Raw genomic sequence first — 24,635 nt, forward strand, 5'->3', positions numbered from 1 at the left:
AAAAAGGTATAATTAGTTGGTATCCCTAAGATAAGCCGTTTTCGAGGTATTCGCAATTAAAGTATTCGGTGCCATACACGCCTGCAATTTTTCATTTTCTTATAGGATGGAACTTCAGTTCATTTCTCATTGCAAGTGAGAAATAACTTTAACAAAAATATTCCGAATTGTTGAAATTGGTCGGGGAAGCCAAATATCATGATCCACACAAAGTTTGAATTTTTATCTTACAGATATTTGTGTATGGATATACTTGAAGCCTTTTGCATATGAAGAAATGATAGATAAGCGAGGCAAGTTATGAAATCAAACTCAAAATGCTGTTGAGTCAGTTTGGAACAATAATAGGCAATTTTTGTCATAAATGCATCGAGACCAATACTTTAATTGCAAATATCTCGAGAACCACTGATTTTAGGGATACTAACTAGGTATACCTTTTTTGGATAGAAAATATTGGGAAACAAATATTCGGATTCCAATTGTCACTTGGCTACACTAGAAAAAAGTTATGTCGATTTTAAAGCAAATTATTTGCTGCAGGTGACCTCTACGCGCTGGCTTGAAACTGAGTTGAAAATCAAATTTGTTATCCTTAAAAACCCCCAAATATCTAATTTTACCAAAAAATTTCAAGTGGTTCGTGAGTCCATTTTAAAAAAAATACTTTGACCCCCTGTATTTCTGTTTCCGTTGACAATTCGTCTGAGGTAAATTGTGCTAAATCGTATTATATTGATACGAGAAAGCTGCCATTATATTATTTACCATTACATAACTAATTAGAAAAATACATAATAAAAGACAAAATGCAAGGAAAATACAAGTGATCCCAATTTTGGGAGGTGTACAACCACACCTCCCAAATTTTGTTTTGCATTAAGGTTTAATTAAATTATTGTTTATTCTATAAGCGTGAGCGAATGTTAACATTCACGCACTATTTTTGTTCTCAAAATATAGACTTTCCCGCACTAGTGCATAAAGAAATCATTTTCCCGCACTAGGGTGGGAAAGTTAAATTATATTATTTTAAATTAAATTATTTTATAATTAAATTATTGTTTTTGTCCAATTATTGGAAACGCTCGTAGAAAAAATGGTGTTCCTATCACGTGCGGAAAGTGCCTTCTCCGCAATGGACTGAGGCCCAAACTCGCTACGCTCGGTTGGGCAACTTCCCTCAGCGTGCGGGAAAGTATTACTTTCCGCACTTGTTAGGAAATAGTATATTACACACCGGGGTGGGAAGAGTTTCATTACTGTCGAGAGATTAGTTAGATAGCCGAGACGCAAAGCGTCGAGGTTTAGCTAGGATCTCGAGACAGGAATGAAACTTCCTACCGAGGTTTGTATACTATTTTATTTACAACCATCTAGAATATTACATTTAACAAAAAACTACCAAGCAGTCATTTTTCTATATGCTTTTCTTCTGCTTTTCTGTTATGCTGTCCCAACGTGCCATGTCTTCTGAAGCTGTTGCAAGTAGTTCACAAACCTCAGTCATTCAGCAGTAAATTAATTTGTCGACCAAAGAGACAACTGTTGGAGACGCCAGTGCTGGTACTGGCCTAAATATTTCTATAAACACTTATAATAATTCAAATGTAACCATTAATTTCAATAAGTAGTTTGTTTTAGTTTAGATCATGTTAATTTTAGTATTGTAATGTATTATAGGCATTATAACCGTTAGAATGCATACAATTCGAGTTGTAATCCAGGACATTTTTCTCAATTTATTATTTGCGAACTGAATATCGATCCGACTTTATCTGACATTTAAAAAATTTGATTCAATCATCTTTTTTTTTTTTTAAATATTAACAATCACAATTTTAGAGGGCGGGAAATGAGGGCGGGAAGTGAGGGCGGGAAGTGAGGGCGGGAAGTATGATATATGCGCAATATGATACTTCCTAACCTTCAATGACGTTAGTAATGACAGCATTACATATATGGTTGTAAATAAATAACTATTCCATGACCACAATATACAGTTTTCAATAGAGTGGCATATAAATGTTATACGTTGCCGGAATATAAACTCCTCCGAAGCAAAAACTACCATAAACAGTTTTCACGGGTACTGTAGAGCTTCCGGTACATTTTTTAAATTTCTTTACTATTTTGACTCAAAAAGTTGTGAAATTCGCCAGAAGGGACTTATTCTAAAACAAAATAATATTAAAATACTCACATTCTGAGATAGATTGGATGTTGATCCTGACTCTAATCTGCGGTTACCATAATGTTGTAGTAGTAACATTGACCGCAGTTTAATGTATTGTTTCCATTGTTCAGTGGTTCTTACAGTTTCCCTTAAAAGTTGACTACGACGTCTGATGTATAAAGTTCCTAAAATATAGAAAATAAAAAGATTAATAAAGGGTACGTTACGTAATAATACCAGGTGTCCAAGAGCACCCTGGACATAGGAGATTAACATGGGAAAATGGTTTTGATTTTTTTGCGCCTGTACGGTTCATTTAATGGAAAAACGCTTCAGATAAAAGTTGTAGAGCACATTTTCGGCTATCAACTTGTAATTTTTTCAATACCGTAGATTTGACCATTAAGACGAAAAACGGATCTAAAATTCGGAAATTTTAAATCTCGCGCCAAGCGGTCGTCAAGGAAAGTTTATATCCGGCCGTGCTACCAACCTTTCAAAATCATAACCAATCGCTGTCAGTCATTCTGTAATCAAAACAAGTTTATTTAGTATTTTGAGTTTGAGTTACTACCCACATAATACAAAGAAAATACAAATAAATCGTGATAAATAGCTATTTATGTAACCAGTTACGAAAAGATCGATTTTGTGTAACGAATGAATGTTTGTAGGGCGAGCGCAGCGAGGTCCTACAATTTGAATGAGTTACACAATAAGACATTTTCGAAACGTGTTGCATACATAATTTTTTCTAATTTTGACCAAAAGCGGTAAAAACCATCTTTTAAAGTGATTTAACACAAATATTAACTTTCATAGCACCTTTTATAAACAGTGACAACGACATGTTATGATGGATGTCGCCCATATGTTTCTACGGAAATGCATAAAAACAGGGAGTGATGAAATGAACTTTTCATAACTAGTTACATAAAGTAAAACGTTTTGTCACTCTAATCAGTTTTGAAAAGTGTCACTTTATATGCCAAAATTAGAAAAAATACTTTATCAGTAGCCACAGCCCAAAAATCTGGTAAGTTGCGTTGATAACCTCATTCAATGTCTCAATACTCAACTTATTTACTTTGCAGCAAAATTCTTTAAGAAAACACTGGTTTTGCTTGCAAATATTTAACGAGGATGACCGAATCACCTATCTCAAGCCTCTTCATAACACTACCAAACGATTTAAAGTGATAAAAACAATGGACTAGGAATGCCTGCAGATGTTGGAAGATAAGTTGCTTTACTATACAGGGACCACAAAAGAGGGTAAATACTTCCCTCAAAAGTGATGCAATTTAGTGACCTATGTGTCTGATAGTTTTATTGTATCCTTCTGTTTTGTAGTGTTATCAACACACTATAGTGTTTAAGTGGTTTTATATTGTATGATGTTAATAAAAAGGTATTTTTTATAACTGATTGTCAATGTTTTTTCCCTAGTTCTACAGGGTAAAGTAAGTACTGATATTTAATTAGCTCCATTAGTTAACTTGAACATCATTCACCTACAAAGATATATTTGCAAGTAATGTGTAACTCGAGTTCACATTTGATTAGTAAAGGTATGTCCTGTGACCTTGTGTGTGTACCTTGTATGGTGAAAGGTTCACCCACTCACACTCAATCTGTGGAACAATCACTGTTTATGTGGTAAGACCAGTTTTCTTTGCCACCTATTGTACCTAAGCTTTTCACTTGAAGAAAATGTATACTACCTTACCGTACCTTAAACTGTGAATAAATAATTAATACAAATGTTCAGTGTACAAAGTTTTATTTGGAACAATTGAGTGTGTGGAAAAAAGAACACAATTATAATGTTAATACTTAAACCTAGAATAGAACAGCTCATGTAGATAGCTCAGTTGAAAAATTGGTTTTTTGACAATACCTACCCATATACAAAAACTTTTGTCATCTGACTGATAATTTGACTGTGTAAGTCCATATTCTGTTCCTAGAAAGGGTTTCTCAGAGGTTTTATAGCCAGTTTAAGATTATTCACATTTCACAGTCCCATCAAATTTTGAGATTTAAGTCAGATATCAACACTGAATCATTTTAAGTTTTAGTTGCAACACTGATGAAAACCCTCGCTGATGATAGTCCATGAAGTTAAGCACATTGAAGCTAAATCACACCACTTTTGAAGGAAGTATTTGGCCCCTTTGTTGTTGTCCCTGAATAGTAGGAAACTTATCTTCCAAGAAATGGCTTCATTGTCCACTGTTTTCATCACTTTAAATCGTTTGGTAGTGTTATGAAGAGGCTTGAGATAGGTGATTCGGTCATCCTCATTAAATATTTGCAAGCAAAACCAGTGTTTTCTTAAAGAATTTTGCTACAAAGTAAATAAGTTGAGTAGAGACATTGAATGAGGTTATAAACGCAACTTACCAGATTTTTGGGCTGTGGCTACTGATAAAGTGTTTTTATCACGATTTATTTGTGTTTTCTTCGTATTATGTGGGTAGTAACTCAAAATTATTCCTAAATAAACTTGTTTTGAATGTTTTGATTACAGAATGATGACAGCGATTTGTTATGATTTTGAAAGGTTGATATAAACTTTCCTTAACGACCGCTTGGCGCGAGATTTAAAATTTCCGAATTTTAGATCCGTTTTTCGTCTTAATGGTCAAATCTACGGTATTGAAAAAATTACAAGTTGATAGCCGAAAATGTGCTCTACCACTTTTATCTAAAGCGTTTTTCCATTAAATGAACCATACAGGCGCAAAAAAATCAAAACCGTTTTCCCATGTTAATCTCCTATGTCCAGGGTGCTCTTGGACACCTGGTATAAATGTACATCCGTTTTTCGAGCCCCATCATCGGGATCTCGGTTATTTGAAAAGGAATTTGGATTTCATAAAATTAATAAAAACAGAAAAATTTGTTCGCAGATAAAATAACATATAATAACATATATATAATAACTAGACAAAACCAAAATTTTGGAAATTTCTTATTTCTTTGCTAATTTATTTTCATGATTTACCTGAAAATAAACGTGACAATTCCACTCATGTATAAAAAAAAAATATATATATACAAAAAATGCCATATATACGTCATCAAAAAACGGTTTGCTATCCGCTAATAAGGAAGGAAGAGAGTTTGCAAGTGGATAAATTTTGCTGTTGAGTTCATCGTTTCCACGGATTTTTACTACACTTCTATTGCTGCATGTCTCACCTTGAGATTTTTGCTGGCACTGTTAATTTTGATTTTTGTTCGTATTGTTCTGGTTATGTCTCGCTTCGGATAGAGTTCTACTGCAGAAAATCAAAAGAACCAGATAAATTTATTACTGCCAGTACAAGGAAGTCGCAGTCTTATTATATTGTCACGTTAAGGGGTAGCTCAGAGGGAAGAATACTCAGGTTTCCACAGGTAACCCACCCCAGATTGCCAAGATGGCGGGGAGCATGATGTGGTCCGGGTTTGACAGGGGGAACACGGGGGCGACGCTTTAGCGGGGATGAATGAACCTTAGACTTGTGTCCGAGGGCATTCACCGGGCCGGTAAAGTCGTTAAGTACCTAACAAAGGGAGGTAAGTAGGTACGGCAACTTGTGCTGCTCGCTCACACTATTTCCTTTGCTAGGGCTAGGGCTGATACCTACTAGGGTGTGGCACTTGGTCACCTACTGCTCCACGTTGCGTTGCACAATAGGCGTACCCAGACTAACGCAGAGATCAGTCAGTGACCTCCCTCTGGGGAAGACCCCAGAGTTCGGTGATTTAGTCGAGCTACGGTGCATCTTTTATATTCGTCAGCGACCTCATTATGCTAACCTTGCTGACTGTGCTGGTTACTGGGTGTGCACCGTAACTACTAACACGGGTGTGACAATATTATTGATTATTTTCATGGAATTGTCTTATCAAATACCATTCGAGCTCAGATTTTGAACAGGATAATTTTTCCGCTTGTCTTCTCATACTTTCTTTATGATACAAAACTTGGTTATTTTCTCTAAATTGCTAAATTCAACCATAAGATACATTATAGTAATCAAAGAAAACTACCCAATTCAAAAATGGGAAAATTTAAAATGGCGCTTATAAGAAGTGTTCTAGTTGGTGATGGTAGACAGTAAAGGATGACAGAATTAGAGAGACTCAGAGAAATTAGACGAACTTTGTCATCGATCGGTAAAGCTTACTTACTGTTCTTGATACTTAATACAATACTAAATAACTAATGGAAAAAACTAGTATACATGTCTAGAACTACATTTCTGAGAAAAGATTATTGGCAAAAACCGTATTTCGATATCTTGTCAGTTTGCTGCGCTGGAGGGCGTTTTTCGAATTTCGCCCATTTTGAAAACTCTTCACAACTTTTTTGTTTATGAAAATACCGAAGTAAAACAAAAACATTTTTAAGGCACTTTTATTATGTAATTCCAATGGCGTGCTTAGTTTTTTGCTGCTACCTTCCGTTTCCTCAATAATTGACATAACTTTCTTATTTTAAGGGCATCGGTAAAGCACCCAAATTAAAAAAAAACTAGGCTAGATATTGCTGTTTTTTAAACGGCATATAAAAGAAGACACTTGCTAGAATGTGCGAAAGTCAATATAATTTTAATAGTACGTCAATCAAAATATTTAGAAGCATTTTAACAAAATGCTAAAATTACCATAATTTTCAAGTCATTTTTCCTACCTGCAAAACTTTTTTGGTGACAAAAATAACTTTCGCACATTCCCCAAACCTTTAGCTATTTAATAAAAAAAAAATTACGCAAATAAGTTAAAAATTAAAGTCGTAATTTGGGTTAAAAGATAGGACTAAAAAATTGCTCGAATTAAGGAGCGGAAATCTTGCATCTTTGTTCCATATCACTCTAGGAGCCTCGTCGCTTAAACAGTAATGTCTGCGTTAACACTGCCGTTGTTTTATCGACAGAAACAAAGAACGAACACTGTTTTTTATATATTTTTCTACACGTAGGCCAAGCATCGCGATCGAAAAACGTAAAGTCTTTACCGATCCCCTTAAATGTAAAGCCTCAAGTACACGGGGCGAGTTTACAAGCTAACAAGTCGGCGTGTAAAAAGCCGGCGAGTCGGCGAATGCGCTAGTAGTCGAGTACACACAAAGTTAAGTTCCCACTTGCGCAGTAGCCAACGAGCAGGCGTGTGTAAACCACGTGTTCTCTCGTCTGCTATTAAGGTTAATTGTAAAAATTTGCTAAACTATTGGCGGTTTCTCTACAGTGTCCTACCTATACCTATACCTACTGTTGTAAAAATGAAGTGGAACGCGGGTAATATTTCGTTCTTTTTACAACGGTACCAACAATTTCCTACATTGTGGAACATTAAAGATATGAACTACAGCAACAAAATGTTGAGGGATGCGACTTTTAAACGACTTATGTCTGAGATGAAAGAAAATCAGTTGTTAGACGAAATGGATGAGAACCAGCTCTTCCGACATTTTTAAGGCCTTACTAGCCACTTGAGCACAAGCTACTGCGAGTATTCGTGGCTAGTTTACAAGCTAGCTTGCTCAAAATCCGGCGAGTGGCGTGTAAAGTCGCCGGCATTTCAACATTTTCAAAAGCGTTTTTACAAGCAGCTAAGGGAGCGAGTGAATCGAGTACACAGGACTGGTTTACGAGCTGCTTGTGAAAAAGCCGGCTTGTAGTAGGAAAATGTTTACTTTTAAACATTTACTACGATGGAAGTATGTCTAAAGTTATTCCTACAAATAACTGAAATATAAAATTAACTTGCAATGAGTAATAGATAGGTATAGACCCAATACCAAATTACTTTTTAAGTATTTTCACCTTGATTTTCACGCACATTAAAGTAACTAACGACTTAAGTATTCATTTTTAAATTAATGGTAGAAATAAAAATGTAAAAAGAAGTAGATGTCACAGTCTCAGTTTAGAGAGAACAAACTGAGACTGTGACATCGACTACATCGACGACATTTTCAAGTTAATGGTAGAAAGAACTAAAAATAAAAAAATTAATAAATTTTGACTTCAAAGTTAAACAGGCAGTAATTTTAAGCATTCAAGTGTTGTCATGAAACAAGAAATAAATAATCGTGACTTCTTTTGACAGCTGATGTCAAAACCTGAGTCAAAGCCAACTTGAATAAAAACAAAAAATATAATGTGTGTGTAATTTCTGTAATTCTCAGTAGATTAACTATAGACATATTTGCATTGTAGTAAACGGCATAAAATTATATATAATTTTATTAAAGTTATAGCCAACTGTCATTTCAATTTAAAATAATAAAGTTAGGTAAATTTTTGAGAAAACGGAAGACATTAGCAAAAAACCAAGCATGCCACTGGAATCACATAAAAAAATGCCTTAAGAATGTTTTTGACTCGGTTTTTGTTTCACTTAGATATTTTAATAAGCAAAGAAGTTGTGAGGAGTTGTTAAAATGGCCGAAATTCGAAAAACGCCATCTAGCGCCGCAAACTGACAAGATAACAAAATACGGTTTTTGCCATTAATCTTTTCTCAAAAATTGACCTCTAGACATGTATACCAGTTTTTCCTATCTATCCGGGAATATGGGGTTTTCCTGTCAACTCATTCGCACACCCTGTATATTCTTCTATTTTTGTTTTTAAAATTAAAGCTCTTGTTGAAGTGTAAATCATAATTATAACATCCGACATAATAATCAGCTAGTACCTGGATTGCACCGCACGCACTCTAATATCAAAAGACTATGGTTTTTCATGCCTGCAAGTTTCAAAATAACCTCGAAAATACTATAAAACTTTTAAATATCTGTTTATTTAGCATTATAAATGAACAACAATCTAATACAACATTCGACATTCGAACAGACATTGACAACTTCCAAAAACATCAAAATTACTGTTACCTAACACAATGGTAATTAAGACACATTAAAGTATGTGGAACTAGAAACATAAAAGAAAATAAAACTAAATTCAAACACAACAAAAACTCTCTCTAATACTTCATGTTTTTAAGCTTAGATGAACACAATTTTTACTGGGAAGATGCTGCTACTCCCTGAAGAAATTTTTTAGTAGGCGGGTTGTAATCAACTCTAATTGCAAAATTGCAAAATCCATGATGTGTATTGCCGTTTTGATTTAAGTGAAAACGCCATTAGTTTACTTCCAATCCTATCATGTTTGTATTACTATTTTTTAGATAAAAATAAGAAAAATTTAGATAACTTAACTAATACTTACTGAAATTGGGACTGGAAGTAGTTCGATGAGCATTGTATCTGGCATCCAATGCAAAAACTTGCTGCTGTAATGCCGTTGCCATTGCTATAGGTACATAAATTACTGTCAGTATTACACAATCAAAAGTATTATAAAAAATATACCTATTAGACAAATAAATTTTGAAGTCAACTAAAATATGCAAATAAACCCCTCAAAGCAGCCCTATTTGTCTAATTTGTGCCCTTTAGTCTCTAGGATGTAGTCAGTCATTAATATGGAGATGAAAGGACTTCTTTTAAAGCGGCCAAGGGCTACAAAACCACCAATACTTATCTGTAAAGTGAAAAAAATGAAATTATTAACCGAATATTTGATCAAAAATTATGTAAAACATCAATTCACAAATTGATAAACTAATTTTTTTGAATAAAACAATGCATAAAGTAAACTTTACATCCTAAATAAAATACAACATTAAATATTTGGATTGGTGTTTACATTTTATCTGGATGGAAGAATGTCAATAAAAATAACAAATATTTCCAATAATTTTTTTAGTTTTTCAGTTAATTTTTCGGAAAAAGGTATTAAGCCCAATTTTAGTAAATTTTTTCTACCAAATTTAGAATCAGCATCCCCAAAAACCACTTTGTCCATATTTTAAAATCTTATGACCTAACTGTAATAAATAACCTAAATTGTAATTTAGCTATCACAAATAAAAATAAATTTGTAAAGCAGACTGAATTTTTTTTATGCTAAAATCAGCTGTTGAGATTTTAAACATATGGACTATAGGGTTTTTGGGGATGCTGATTCTAAATCTGGTAGAAAAAGTTAACTAAAACTGGCCCTAATATTTTTTTCAACCTAAAAATCAACCCCGTTTTACCCTCTTCAACACCGCACGCCAATGGTAAATAAAAATGTTTACTATGCGAAATACTTCATTTTTCTGACATACAATCACCACCATAATTTAAAGAAAATCGCATTATTATTAACTGAGATATCAAGCTGTACTCATGAAAAGCGGGACACACTGTAGATGTCAACAGTGGCTACAATATCATAAACATCTAAAATTAAACATAAATCTCATTTCTCTCTATTATTGTTTGTTGATTATGATTATAGGTAAATTGTATTTTTGCATTGAACAATTAAATCAAGAATATGTGACCAAAACTCAAACTCAAAACTTTTACTTTATTTTGGCTGTATAAACCCTACACAAATTTCTAATTTTATTTAATTTTCATATAATAAACCAGGCATAAAGTATACACAAAAGATATAGCTCCTAAAGTGAGTAAAAGTTGATTGCATAGGAAATTTTGAAGAGAACTACAGAATTTAGTATTTTTGGAGAGACCAAAAATTCTGTGATTACCAAAAGTGCTTCATAGAACAAGGTTATAGTTCCGTTTACAACCGGCCGAGACTTCACTTTGGTTGGAACCATCTGGACTTTAAAAATCAACATAAGCAGTAGAATATATGGCTAACATAAGCAATGAATAGACTGATTCAGGCATTTGTCTATAAAGGAAACGCCAATGAAGACTGCATTCAGGTCATGGATGACATAATTTTAAGATTTGAGTAACTAGATTTATCTGACATTTTATTAAAACGAAACAAATTAGTTTGACCCTATAATATGCAAAAAATAACAAAAAGTCTACTCAATGTAACTATGAAGCAAATTATAATTTGTTTTTTCCACTACTAACATGTTAAACATATCGTTATTGACCGATTAGTAACTTGAGAAATTCGTTTTCCCTACCTTAATGGTCATTGTTGACCTAGGTCAAAAATAGAGTCTAATCTCTAGTTCTAGTCTGGCACAAACAACAAAAAAGGAAATATTATTAACCTAGGTAAATAATAATGTCATTGTCTATTTAGACATATGAAATATACTTGACTTGACTTGACAGAGACAGATAAATTAGGTTGACTTTTCATGTTGTTATCCTAAGTTTTTAAATTTTCAATAAAAGGGCCATCAAAAATATGGTTAATAGTGGAAAAAAACGCTTATTATCCACGGTTTAGACAGCTTTTATTGACTTTATGTCTTAAACTTTAAACTTGACATATGGTCAATTAGCTTCTGTCTAAACCTTGGTTAATAATATAATATTAATGGATAAATGGCATTTGGTTTATCCTATTATTGAACAGTATTATTTCTATATTACTTTAAGGGGTGTAAACGTACCAACTCATGTTTACAACGTTGTCAACAAAAATTGAGTTTGTCATAGCAGTGACAGCATAGATTAACACAACTAGATAGATGTTAATCTCCGTGTTAACAAGGTGAAGCAGTGTATGTATGAATTCTTTCGAGTCACAGGGGTCGCCACATGTTCACATTTGATGGTCGTCAGATGTCATTTTTACGTCTTTATTGTCATGGCAGATTTTTAAAAGCGCCATCTGTTGGTAGACTTGCATAAACTGGCATTTGAAATTTGATGTTTAGTAACAGAACAGCAACAGCTACTAACACAAAATTTTTTATATTTTGTAGCAAATTACAATTTTACAAAATAAAACCGCAGGTCAAAAAATAACAAAAAAATAAAACTCTTGACTAGGGTAGGACTTCTCAAAAATTATACTCATCATCTACAAAAGAAAAAGATCACACAAAATAAGTAATTATTGAAATCTTAATTTTAATTAGGTTAAAGGTTCATACTATATGTTTTTAACTGTTAAGCTATTCCAGCTGCATCATATGTATTGTAAAAACTTCGCCATTTACGAAAACTGAACACTCCATTACGAATTTAAATTATTAATAATACTAATATTAATCAAATGCACCAATGCAGAAAAAAATTGAATTTTATGAGAACCTCTCCTCTGAAATAACAAAAATAGGAAACTCAAGGGAAATTATCCTTTATTTTTTAACGGCAGGACAGAGAAAAAAAGAAAAGATAACGTTGTGGGTCAGTTTGGAGAAGACACAACAAACGGTAATGGCAACAGATTGATATGAATAGCAGAACAACATGAACTGAAAATATTGAATGGATTCTTCCAGCACCCATGGATCGACAAGTATACATGGACACAAAATACGAGAGGCCGGAATTTGATCATCGATTATATCCTGATACGCCAAAATACCAACTTAAATGTGCAAGATGTGAGAGTACACAGAGGACCTATACGTGCGGTAATGACCATTATTGGCTCGGATCTAAAATCTTATTTTCGTGGAGATCAGACGAAGCTGAAAAAGTCCAGAAATCCAAAAATCAGAAGTATTAACCACGACTAGATACAATCTGTCAAGTTTAAACTATGAGAGCGTTAGGGTCTTGTACCAAAAAAGATGAGACGAAACACTAGATCAGGAACGTTTTAATGATAATGAAGCACACTACCAACACATAAAGGAATGCATTCATGCAGCTGCAAAGGAGGCGCTGGTTCTGTATGAGCCAGAGAAATGGAAAAAACCATATTGGTGGAGGCCAAGAGATCAAGTCACAAATAGAAGTTAAAAGAAAGGCTTAATTCCTTAACTCTCAAACAAACCAAGATAAGACACTTTAGTGAAAGAAAAAACGACGCATGGGAAAGACAATTTTCGAGTATAAATACCTACTTGGGAGGCACTAGAAGTACTGAGAATTGGAGACTACTGAAGTCGCTAAGACAAGATAACAAAAGGGACATAATATCACCGATAACCCTAGAAAAATGGGATGATTACTTTAGCAAGCTCCTCAAAGAAAATAGGCCACACTTTCAAATCGAAGACCAGACTAATGCAATACAGACGACAGCATCTCCAATTAGAATAAATTAGATAGAGTCAAGAAATACTTGTAAGCTTTTAAAAAATGAAAAATCTGCTGGGCCCGGGCATATACCGCCTGAGTTATTTAAGTACGGGACCGACAAACTTTTTAAACAACGTACCAACTTGTCTTTTGACGAATGGAAAACATCTTATATGTCGACGATCCACAAGAAGGGAAGCAGAGAAGAATGCGATAACTACGGAGGCATATCAGTACAATGCTCAATGGCTCGAGTAGGTATACGGAAAAATACTTACTTAGCATAGCGACTTTGAAGTGGAAGAACAAGCCGGCTTCAGAGAGGAAAGATCTACAGTGCACCACCACTTCTGTCTCACCCAGGCGATAAAAAAGGAAACAGCATTTCAGCAGGAAATACACCTACTCTATGTGGACCTAAAAAAGGAATACGATAACAACCACAAAGAAAAATCTAGAAATTCTTGGAGAGGAACATCAACGTCAACTTAATTAAAGCCATAAAGAATCTTTATAAGGCCAATACAACTAGAATAAAAGTAGCAAAAAGGATATCAAAAGGTTTTAGAGTGGATAAGGGCCTGAAGCAAGGGTGCTGCCTCTCACCGACGTTGTTTAAAATATATCTGGAACAAGCTTTGAAAGCATGGAAACGAAAGTGTAAAGATATGGGCATCCCATTAAATAACACAGCTTTATATACTTGGAGCTTTCAGACGATCAAGTAATTTTGGCCCAGGACTACGAAGACCTGGAGTATATGACCCGGAAATTAGTTGAAGAATGTGCCAAATGGGGCCTTGAAGTGAACGTAAATAAAACCGGATATATGTGCATAGGCGGACTACAACAAGACCTTATCCTCGAAGATACACAACAGAATAAAACCCAGCAACAAATAAAAATATCTGGGAATGTACATTACGAACGACGGTACCACGGATGAAGCAATAAGGGACCGAAACATCCAGGGACGTAGAGCCATCAACCTTCTAAACAGTGTACTATGGGACAAAAGCATATCGAAAGCCAATAAACACCGAATATAAATAATAAATATAATAATAATAATATATATAATTTGTATAATAGCATCACCAAAAGCATAGTCACATACGGCAGTCAGGTGTGGCAATTAAAACATCGCTCAGAGAACTCGTTAAAGGTAACCAAGATGGACTTTTGGAAACGCGCCGCGGGCAAATCAAGGTCGGAAAAGATCCAATATGAACCGATTCAAGAAATTATGAATGTCAGACACACAATAGCAGAGGACATACACGTGGCGCAACTCAAATGGTATGGAGTCCAGAGGATGGGGAAGAAAGGCTACCGAAGCAAATCCTTAACTGGACACCACAGGGGAGAAGAAAAAGAGGGCGACCCAGAAAAAGCTGGAGAGAAGGCATCATTACACAAGTTCGTGAATTTTTTTTTGCTTATAGATTACGGTTTCTATAGTCCAGAGAAAAAAGAAAATTTGCGCGAAAATCACAATTTTCTTCAAAAAACTCCGATTAAAATCTAAAAAATTACATTGATTTGGTGGAGGAACCACAATTTACCTTGCTGCGATGTTGTCAAATATAGGGTTAAGTAGCTGTTACACTGTTACACAATGAGTTGTACAATTAACATTGCAGTAAAATTAGTTACATTTTATAAAAACAAGCTTTGCCACCTATACTAATCGGATATTTAGGCTACCAAACATATTTTTATGAATAAAAAAAATAAAAATCATTTGAAGTATTAAAATATCTATAACGAAAAAAAAAAGCGTCTGGCAACGTCGCATAATTCACAGAGGATAACTGATACTTGACAGTATGTACGTAAACTTCAGATGTCATTCAATGTTCCTTCAATTATGAGCCTGCCGAATAGTTAGCTGAAGGCCGTAAAACCAAAAAAAATAAATTATGTGCTTAAAGCATAGTTGCCACCCTTTTTCCTTTGTTAACAAGAAGGGTGGATGAATCAGTTTCGCACTTGGTTAGGGTAGGTCAATTATGAATGCATATTTTTTTCCTAAATTTGCAATAAACAAATATTGGCACTTATACGAGTCGGCCACTACGGTAAACTCTAGGTTCCCAAGCATTATTTTGGTTTTTAATAGTTTTCGAGGTTAGGTTATAGGTATTATGTAGATCATTTGGCAACATCGAACCGACACAGCGCCGAACAGCTGATTTTCTGTCTTGTGTTGTGAAGTGTGGTTCGTCCACCAAATTATCGTACATTTTAAGGATTTTTAACGCAATTTTCTTTTCTTCTCTTTCAAAAAATAACGTAAAATTTGTGGCTGCTAAAGCATTCACCTTAAAGTCAACTTCGTTACGAAATTATCAAGCTTGTCTATAGTGACATTTACTTAAAAATAATTCCAATTTGACTTCAAAGTGCACTTCGAAGTGCTTCAAGCTGCTTGGCAGATATAAGCAAAATGACCAATTTATAGGTTAGAACGATGTTTTGTTTACTACAATTTAAATTTTTCAAGAATTTTTGTCTTTTAAACTTAAAATTTGTATTAAATTAACTAGATATTACGTATACGACGACAATCACTTTAAATGCTGATGTATTTACACAAATAGAGAACTGTCAAATTTGAAGTGGATTTGGAAGTGATTGTAAGTGCATAGCTTTAATGTTAACATTTTTTAACAGGTCCTGTTGACCTGTATGACGTAATAATCGTATATGACGTAAATGCAGTTTTTGTTGGCGTTTCCTATATACTACAGAGACAAGCACTGTATCCTAAAAAGATGTGACAGTAAACTTACCCAAAAAAAGATTATAGATACATAGTAGTAAAATATAACCACAGACAAAAGTACTAAACACTAAACACTAAAACAAGTACTATAGTTCTACTGGAAATAATTCTCACAATTTTTAGTAATATTTGTTTTGGTTTGTGTTTACAAAAATTACTGGATTACTTCAACTATTAGGCACTCCAATAAAATGTCAAAAACAGCTGATTAAAACTTTTAGAGGGAAAACACAATAATTAAAACACACTTTCTTATGAATACATAGAGTTTATTTAGCTTAAATTTAGCGACTTTCTAAAGTCTTTCAGTTGATATTTCATAAAATGCCTGCCAAATACATAAGAAAGTGTGTTTTAATTGCCGTGTTTGCCCTTCCAAAAGTTTCGATCAGCTGTATTTGACATAAAACCAGCTGTTCGGGTGGTTTGATGTCAAATACAGCTGATCGAAACTATAATAAAGGTTATGTTGATTATAATTAAATAGCTCTTCTTTAACAGTCATCTTCTCTTCTTTTCGGTGAAATGATTTATGCAAATACCAAATACTTTAGTTATACAGACAATATCCCAATGAATAAAAAAATATAGCAGGAAGGAGCAATAGCAATCAAAGAGGGGGACGTTATTGCGGCCGTAAACTGTCAGAAAATCAGTGACGGTAATCAATCTACTGTTGTCCACTATACACAAATCCACTCGTCAATAATAATTCAACTAATTTAAGTTTGCAAAAATTAATCTTTAACGGACCGAAAAGCAAAACAACAAATCTTTGCGGTTTTTAGCTAACTTCACATACCACCAAATATAAACAAAACTGTTTTACGACTAACTTCGGAAGTTTTATTCAATTGCGCAGTAGGTGAATGTGGAGGATAATGATAACGACTTCCGTCTCGGTCGCTTAATGCACAAACAAAGTATTTGCTACCTCCTGATTCTTTTTGCTCCAAGCAATATCCTATATCGGCCGTTCTTTAAACAGGTGGCCTCTAGTAGGCTGTGAATTTGGAAATTGATTGAATTATCGATACTGCGCATACGCCGTTTACCTCTGATTCTAGTGTGCTGTGCATCACGTGCTAGGGTGCCTACCGATCAAAACAGTAAACAAAATTTTTTGATTGAATTTTTTGATGTAAGAAAAAGCCTTCCAATTTGAAGGCTGCCTTGGCAAGATTGCGGAAAGTTGATGATGGCTTCAAAGAACGAAACGGCGGGCGGCAAATATGAATCCATCATCGAATAGCTGGGAAAAAGTGGCAATAAAAATATGCTTTTAGTTTTGGTATCTCTTCAAATAAGGTTAGAAATAAATAAAAACAAAAAATTTTATTTTTGAGTTTTTTTCGGATATCTTCGGAAGTACTCGGAAAATCGAAATTTTTAAAACGGCGTTTGGTTGAGCTTTGCACTTCGCAACTTTGTCCCAATTTAAACGTTCTCGTATCTCGTATAGTTTTCGAGATCCCAATGGTGAGGGTCGAATATGAATTACCTTGTATATTTTAGTTACATACATATGAATATGTATAAAGGAACAATATTGTTAAATTCACCATTATTAAAATTTTCATTTTATGTATCAATTTCAATTTATGATTTGTTTTCAATTATGGTTTTTCCAATTATTGGAAAAGCTAAGCTAAAAGTATCACTTTCCGCACTTGTTAGGAAAATAACTATTTCTCAACACTTGTTGACTTCAGTCTATCCTCCGTTCAGTTATCACTTGTCCAGCTTTTGAAAATATACGTTCACAAGGAACAGATGTCGCAACAATGCTTAAATATTTTCTTGCTAATATGGAGAACCAAGAATATATTTTCTGTCGATCTTTCCACCAGATAAGGGAATCTTCCTTGCGGTTCAAGATTGCATGTAGATGTTTGTTTCTTTACATCTGTAAATAAGCGAATGCCATGTAGAGTGATTTAAAAATGTTTTAAATAAAAAACTGTTTAAATCATTGCTGAGCGTTGAATAATTGACTAATAATAGGACGAAATGTTATAAAATCATTTAGCTACAGCTAAATTTATTCATTAATGTGTATAAAAAATAAAGTTGTTACGCTCAGATGTCCTCATCGGCCACTTGGTGGGCTTGGACAATCTCTTCACTTTGTTTTTTGATGTCATCTCGACTCAACAAGTGAGGATCGACAAAAACGGTTTCGATCAGCGATTCTTTGCTGATAGCTTTGAAAAGATCAACAGACTTGGTGGAGTGATGCATTAAGGTTTCGAACATTTTGTAGCCTTCGTCACGTTCCGAACCTTTCAGCAAATCTTTGGCTGTTTGAGCCAGCTTGGTAAACTTCTTCACCAGTTCAGGAATAATTTTTGTGCCATCAATTTCCTCAAACACGGGACGAGGGGGGTTGTTATAGTCGGAGCTCTTTGGTTTAAGAGGGGTTTGACTGGCAGACACCAGAGTGGCTAGAAGTTGCAGGTGTTTAAGGGAGATGCGGGTTTTGGCCATCAGGTTGTGCCTATTAGAAAAAATATTTACTTTTATCAACTTTCATTTTTGTAATATTTTCACCTGTGATCAATAAGTTTTTCCAATTCCCTGGTCCGTTCATCCTGTTTTTTAATTTCATCCAAGTGACCCTGTTTACTCTGCTTGTACTGTAAAGTAGTTTCGATCATAGTGTTGTTCAGTTCAGACAGAGCCAAGGCAGCATGTTTAGATCTGTTCAGCAGTTCATCTCTATCGCTTTCACACTTGCTGACCATTTCTGTAAGGCGTATTTTCTGTCTCAGCTGGTCTTGCAAACACGGATAAATTGACTCCAAATTAGGCACAAAAAGTTCATTTTTCAAAAACGTCAACGTGTTTTCCACGTCCTGCAGGTCCCCTTGTAATGTCGTTAAGCTTTCGGAAGGGTAGGGCTGCACTTTGCCCAAATTGACATCACTATCTCGCCTCAATAAATTATTGATGTTGGTTCCAAAACAGTCTACCCTCTGCCTTACGTTATCCAGGTCGATTCGCCTCGCCGTCAGATCTCTTTTGATGATCTTCTCCAAGACTGCGAACTCTTGACGTCGATCGTCCAGGTACTCGGTGGCCAATTGGCCCAGTTTGGTAGCGTTAATCATGCACTTGCCTTGATTCAATCCATCGTTTCTGATGGCTTCCAATATAGCGTCAAAGTAGAGCGCATCCTTTTTCATGATAGCAATCATTTCTTTGTACGATTGCCTAATTACTAAAGCAGCTTCTTTTTTTAACATTGCATCCTGCACTTTTCCTGTTATTATGTGAGCTAAACGTTCACAAGGTAACATACTAGCCCAACTTAGCCCTTCAAACTTTAGGTAGTCCTCCAGCTCGGCGTAACGCAGCTTCAGATCAATTAACTCTTGAGTTTTAAGCTGCTTTTTATACTTAAGCAAGTCCCGGGATTTGCGTTTATTGAAATTGACCTGCTCCACCATCTCGATCACCTTTTCCGGTTGCGAATTTTGAAACGCCAATTGCATTTCGCGATGGTCTGACAGGGTATTGCGCAGCTTCTGTTTGTCGCCTCTGATGGCGTTGTCTAATGCTTTTCGATTCTGCTGGAGTTCTTTTTGTTTCTTTTTCAGTTGTCGCTGTTGTTGTTTCTCCGCCACGCCCGTGTCCACTTCCATAATTTTGCGGTCGCGTGTGTATAACTTTATCAGGCCCTTGTACTGGGTGATTTTGTCCTTGGTCGTCCATCGGTTTGAAGTCATACCATGCTGCTTGACCTTGTTGGCCGTTAGCATGTTGGTCGCGTTCATCTTCAGTTCAATTTGCAAAAAAGTCGCGTTATAATAATAGTGCAAACGTCTAAAATGACATTACAATAACAAATTATTCTATTACCTGAATATGACAGGTTTGGAACGTAAGCTGGTTAGTTGGATCCAATGTTGTCAAACTTAACAAATTCGAGTAATTTTGTTCGAAATGTGTTTAATGTCCGACAGGGCTATTATTTCATCAATAATGACACCTATTAAGGTCAATTATCTATCTAAAAAATAACGCCCTATGGCAATATTTTTTTTTATAATGGCATCAGGCGAAGGCATTATTTTTATAATGCCTTCTGACCAATTTTTAAATACACATCTACAGAATGACGGACATTAAACATTGAAGACACCACAGGCATTATAATGCTCTTGGTATCTTAATTACTATAAAACACAATATTTCGAACCAACATTGCTAAAATTTGTCAATTTTGCAACATTGCGAACACATTTTCAACCAAATTAGTAAACTTTTTAACAACTTGAGAATTTTTTGGATATATCGCAAATTATTGAAGTGTTTTTACGGTTAATTGGCATTATTTATTGGAGTAGTTAATAGGTAGTTAGTGCATTCCGTTAAGTTCACCAAAGAAAAGTCCAGGTAAGCCAAAGTCTATTACGGACATAGCCAATATTGATGTCGCAGCTATTCGCAACTCCATATATGAGATGTACGAACATTGTAAGTTGTTTTATTTATTTTATGTCCTGTTCATTAATGTTTTGGTAACACTTTTTCGTAGAAGAACACATAACCATGGAAAGTATTTATGAAAAGTTAAGGAGTAAAGAATTTTTTGTTGGCGGATTAAAATCATTGTGTAAAGTGCTTCATAAAATTGGGTTTAAGTGGTTAAGAGATTGTCCCCGAAGAGGATTAATGGAACTTCCTGATATAGCTTTTAAAAGAATTCAATTCTTACGCAGGTATGTAGAAATAAAGCAACAAAATCTCTATCAATTTGTTTTTACAGATGAGACATGGATATTCCAAAATGGGACTCTATGCCATTCCTGGCAGGTACCAGGGTAGATGGCAAAAGGTTAGCTACCCCCTACCCTTTAAGCCAAAATTTAACTATATTTTTATAGAAAATACTTATTTTTTGTTTTTAATTTTGCATTATACTAAACTTGATGTTTTTTCTCAGAATCCTATTTAGAAATTACGATTTATGTATTAGATGTTGAAACTAATAAAACCTTATTCTTCATGCGGGTAATGAAAGTGGATTTATTCCGGGTGCTGAGCTCATATTTGCTTCAAAGAGCCAGTTTGGGGATTATCATGGTGAGATGAACCAGGAAAATGTTCTAAAATGGTTTCAAGAGCAATTGATGCCAAGTTTAACTAAGCCTTCCGCTTATGTTTTGGATAATGCACCCTACCACAATCAATTAATCACAAAAATTCCAAACGGCAGTTGGAATGAAGCAAGTATACAGGAATGGTTAAGAAGTGACAACGTCAACTTTAACCCAGATGCCTTTAAAAATGAATTATTAGGACTGGTAAAGCGGTGAGATGTTGATAACCACTCATTCACCTGTTCAGTTGCTTAAATTAAGTATTTATAGGAACAAACCTCAGAAGCTATACCTTATTGACCAGATAGCAGAGCAACATGGCCATACGATTCTTCGTTTACCCCCATATCACTGCATTTTCAATGCAATTGAACTGATATGGGGAGTGTCCATTAACTACTAGAATTTGCCAGGGATGGCAGGTAAAATTTGTCTAAAGTCTCTATGACTTTTACCAGCTATGATGTTTCAGATCTATTGATAACTCTCTTAATATGTGGAAGGAAGCTTTAACAACCGGGACACCAGCCGTATGGAAAAATAGTATTCGTCGTACAGAGGAAGAAATTATGAAATGGTACAATAGAGAGCAGGTTATGGACCGAGAAGAAATACAACCACTGATTATATCTTTGAAAGAGCTTTGGAAAAAATCCTTCGGTCTCAGGATTTTATCGTCGAATTATTTGGTATCAATCATTTTCCAAGCTAAATTTTGCAAAAAATCACCTATGCACAGTTTACCCGATAAAACTTGAACGTCTCGGGATATAACCTATGAATATTGACTAATAATGTTATTCAAAATTATCTGTTAAAAAACTGCCTCTACTTCTATATATGAAGTAAATAAAAACAAAAGGAAAGACGAGAAGTTGATTTTGTAATATAGGATTCTAGTGTTCTAGGGGAGGGGCATCGAGCATAGAAATTACACGATGTTCCGTTACTAAATATTGCCTCGGTCTCCCCCAGTACAATGTCTGTGTAAGCAAGATCGGCGAATTGAGGTCATGATGTGGGTATAAATACAGCACCAAAAGCACGTACAAATTACCGAACTCTGGGGACTTCTCCATAGGGAGGTCACTGACTGATCTCTGGGTTAGTCTGGGTACGCCTATTATGCAACGCAACGTGGAGCAGTAGGTGACCAAGTGCCACACCCGAGTATCAGTCCTAGTAAAGAAAATAGTGTGGGCGTGCAGCAAAAGTTGCCGCACCTACTTACCTCCCGTTGCTAGAACAATAATGTCTTTACCGGCCCGGTGAATGCCCTCGGACACAAGTCTAGGGTTCATTCATCCCCAATAAAGCGTTTGCCCTCTGTGAACCTCCCATCAACTCTGACCATCATCCCACATCATGCTCTTCGCCATCTTGGCGATCTGGTGGTAAGATTATTGTACCCATTGTTTTAACTACTCAAATAAAGTGGGTTACTTGTGGAAACCTGAGTTTTTCTACCTCTGGGCTACCCCTTAACGTGACATGGTGGAGGTGCCCCGTTTGATCCCGGACGGATCTTCATATCAGTAGTCACACGCCAGCTCTATCCCTGACGCTACGACCCTCCCAAAAATGAAGATGTTGAAGATTTTGAAGGACCAGTTTACAGGCTCGCATTTGCCTGAATCGAGTAGGGTAAAGTCAAGAGCAACCTGGAGGACGCCCTAAAGCAACAGTCTATGCAGTGCAGATGAGCACAATAATATGTATATTTGTATTAATTTGGTAAAGGTAAAATTTAACTGAGTAATTGGGTATCGTAAAAATAAGTATATAGTTTGCATAGTTGCAGTTTAGTAATAACACTGTCTCAATTTTCTAAGACAGTGACGCTATTTCTGACTTAGGTTCTTTGCTGAGACAGCAAAATAGTGCAGGTATCGTATGTTTATTTAAAACTAGGTCAAGTGCAAATACATGTTGTCAGACTCTTTGTTTATTAACTAAAAAAATATATATTGTTCGTTTCAGTGGCCACCGGACGCCCTTGTTACGTCTATCAACGAATTGCCATGTTTTTTAAGGAAGTAAAGCAGCAAGTCTTGGAGAAACTAGCATCTTCAGATGGGTCCCGCCACGAAGGTGGTACACCAGTGTGCACCCCTAGTCGAAAGAAGCATCTCCAAACGAGCTTACGTTGAGAAGTGTACAGATGTGCCAGAAAAGCAGCAAAAGGCAAAAGATGACAAAGCTAAGAAATTGAGTTTGCCGCTTAGCGAGTACTGTGCCAAGCGGAGGCACTCTGATGAGATAAAGTCTAGGTGATGCATTTCCGCCTAGATGATGGTGCCCAAAGGAATGTACAATACAATGTGCAGTTGACATAAATTTTGGCCAAAAAGGAGAGCAAGAAAATAGACGCAACACAAGGTTGAAAGGTGACCCAATGAAAGGATAAATTATTTTTTTGTGTCTCAGTATCTGAAAACATTATCTAGGAATCGAGAAGTAGTTTTAAGAGAAAAGTGTTTATATTTTTTGAATAAAGTTTTTCCCATACCCTCTCTAGCAAATAAGCAACATCGGTTAATTTTAAGATGCATAAGAAAAAAAGGAAAGATGAGATGTTGATTTTGTAATATAGAATTTTAGTGTTCGGGGCGAACACTTTCTAGGGGAGGGGCATGTAGCATAGAAATTACACGATGTTCCGTTACCAAATATTGCCTCGGTCTCCCCCAGTACAATGTCTGTGTAAGCAAGATGGGCGAATTGAGGTATAAATACAGCACCAAAAGCACGTACAAATTACCGAACTCTGGGGCCTTCTCCAGAGGGAGGTCACTGACTGAGGGAGGGGTGATCTCTGGGTTAGTCTGGGTACGCCTATTATGCAACGCAACGTGGAGCAGTAGGTGACCAAGTGCCACACCCGAGTATCAGCCCTAGTAAAGAAAAGAGTGTGGGCATGCAGCAAAAGTTGCCGCACCTACTTACCTCCCTTTGCTAGAACCATAATGTCTTTACCGGCCCGGTGAATGCCCTCGGACACAAGTCTAGGGTTCATTCATCCCCGATAAAGCGTTTGCCCTCCGTGAACCTCCCATCAACTCTGACCATCATCCCACTTCATGCTCTTCGCCATCTTGGCGATCTGGGGGTAAGATTATTGTACCCGATGTTTTAACTAAAGTGGGTTACTTGTGGAAACCTGAGTTTTTCTCCCTCTGGGCTACCCCTTAACGTGACAATATTTTTCATCGGTGTTGCCAAAAGTTACGTTTATTTCCTATTTTCCTACAATATTGTGGTTCAATTCTAACTTAAAGGTTACATGATTAATATTTTTAACAATGGTTTAGTATAAATCATACTTTATATTACAAAAATTAAGAAATTACAGACAAGAATTAATTAATAATAAAGTCTATTAATGCTGTCACGTGATTGTCCTTATTACATGTCAAGAAAATTTTAAAAATTCGATAACATTGTCGCGGCGCAAGCGCACTCCGACTTTTCAACCAATATTTTTTATCGTCCACCTTTTTCGAACAAAACTAACGGTATATAACCTCTAATGTATTT

General features: G+C 35.5%; 2 protein-coding genes and 2 long non-coding RNA genes across 9 annotated transcripts in view; 1 reads left to right on the top strand and 3 right to left on the bottom strand.

Annotated features, from left to right (window-relative positions):
* LOC145725947 (WD repeat-containing protein 13-like) overlaps positions 1–16,416 on the bottom strand; it is a 47,859-nt gene extending 31,443 nt beyond the window's left edge. Inside the window, exons 1-5 of one of the 5 annotated variants that reach the window (XM_081974877.1) lie at positions 16,333–16,416; positions 16,108–16,207; positions 9,552–9,723; positions 9,409–9,492; positions 2,204–2,361 (exon numbers count right to left, since the gene is read on the bottom strand). In XM_081974877.1, coding sequence (XP_081831003.1) covers positions 2,204–2,361; positions 9,409–9,490 — 240 coding nt within the window. In that variant the 5' untranslated portion in view covers positions 9,491–9,492; positions 9,552–9,723; positions 16,108–16,207; positions 16,333–16,416. Of the gene's footprint in view, positions 1–2,203; positions 2,362–9,408; positions 9,493–9,551; positions 9,724–16,000 lie in introns of all 5 variants that reach the window. The other 4 variants (XM_081974873.1, XM_081974875.1, XM_081974876.1 and 1 more) reach the window with 4 other exon arrangements.
* Positions 16,417–18,004: 1,588 nt separating this feature from the next.
* LOC145725946 (uncharacterized) lies at positions 18,005–19,795 on the bottom strand. The gene is made up of 2 exons (XM_081974872.1): positions 18,544–19,795; positions 18,005–18,490 (listed from the first exon to the last, which is right to left on the bottom strand). Exons 1-2 carry the CDS (start codon positions 19,767–19,769, stop codon positions 18,073–18,075), a joined length of 1,644 nt encoding a protein of 547 aa, XP_081830998.1. The 5' UTR covers positions 19,770–19,795; the 3' UTR covers positions 18,005–18,072.
* A 135-nt stretch (positions 19,796–19,930) lies between these two features.
* On the top strand, positions 19,931–22,591 carry LOC145725960 (uncharacterized). Its single transcript, XR_014177447.1, has 4 exons — positions 19,931–20,472; positions 20,534–21,310; positions 21,369–21,520; positions 21,571–22,591. It is a non-coding gene; the product is annotated as an uncharacterized LOC145725960 (long non-coding RNA).
* Positions 22,163–24,554, bottom strand: LOC145725962 (uncharacterized). Of its 2 annotated transcripts, none has more exons than XR_014177450.1 (3): positions 24,045–24,554; positions 22,330–23,992; positions 22,163–22,277 (listed from the first exon to the last, which is right to left on the bottom strand). It is a non-coding gene; the product is annotated as an uncharacterized LOC145725962 (long non-coding RNA). The 2 variants fall into 2 exon arrangements; XR_014177449.1 differs by lacking the exon at positions 22,163–22,277 and having other exon boundaries at positions 22,350–22,486; positions 22,542–23,992.
* Between the last annotated feature and the right edge of the window lie 81 nt (positions 24,555–24,635).

The sequence above is a fragment of the Ips typographus genome, linkage group LG3, assembly GCF_016097725.1.
Source record: "Ips typographus isolate SLU linkage group LG3, UJ_Ityp_2.0, whole genome shotgun sequence".
Taxonomy (NCBI): Eukaryota; Metazoa; Arthropoda; class Insecta; order Coleoptera; family Curculionidae; genus Ips; species Ips typographus.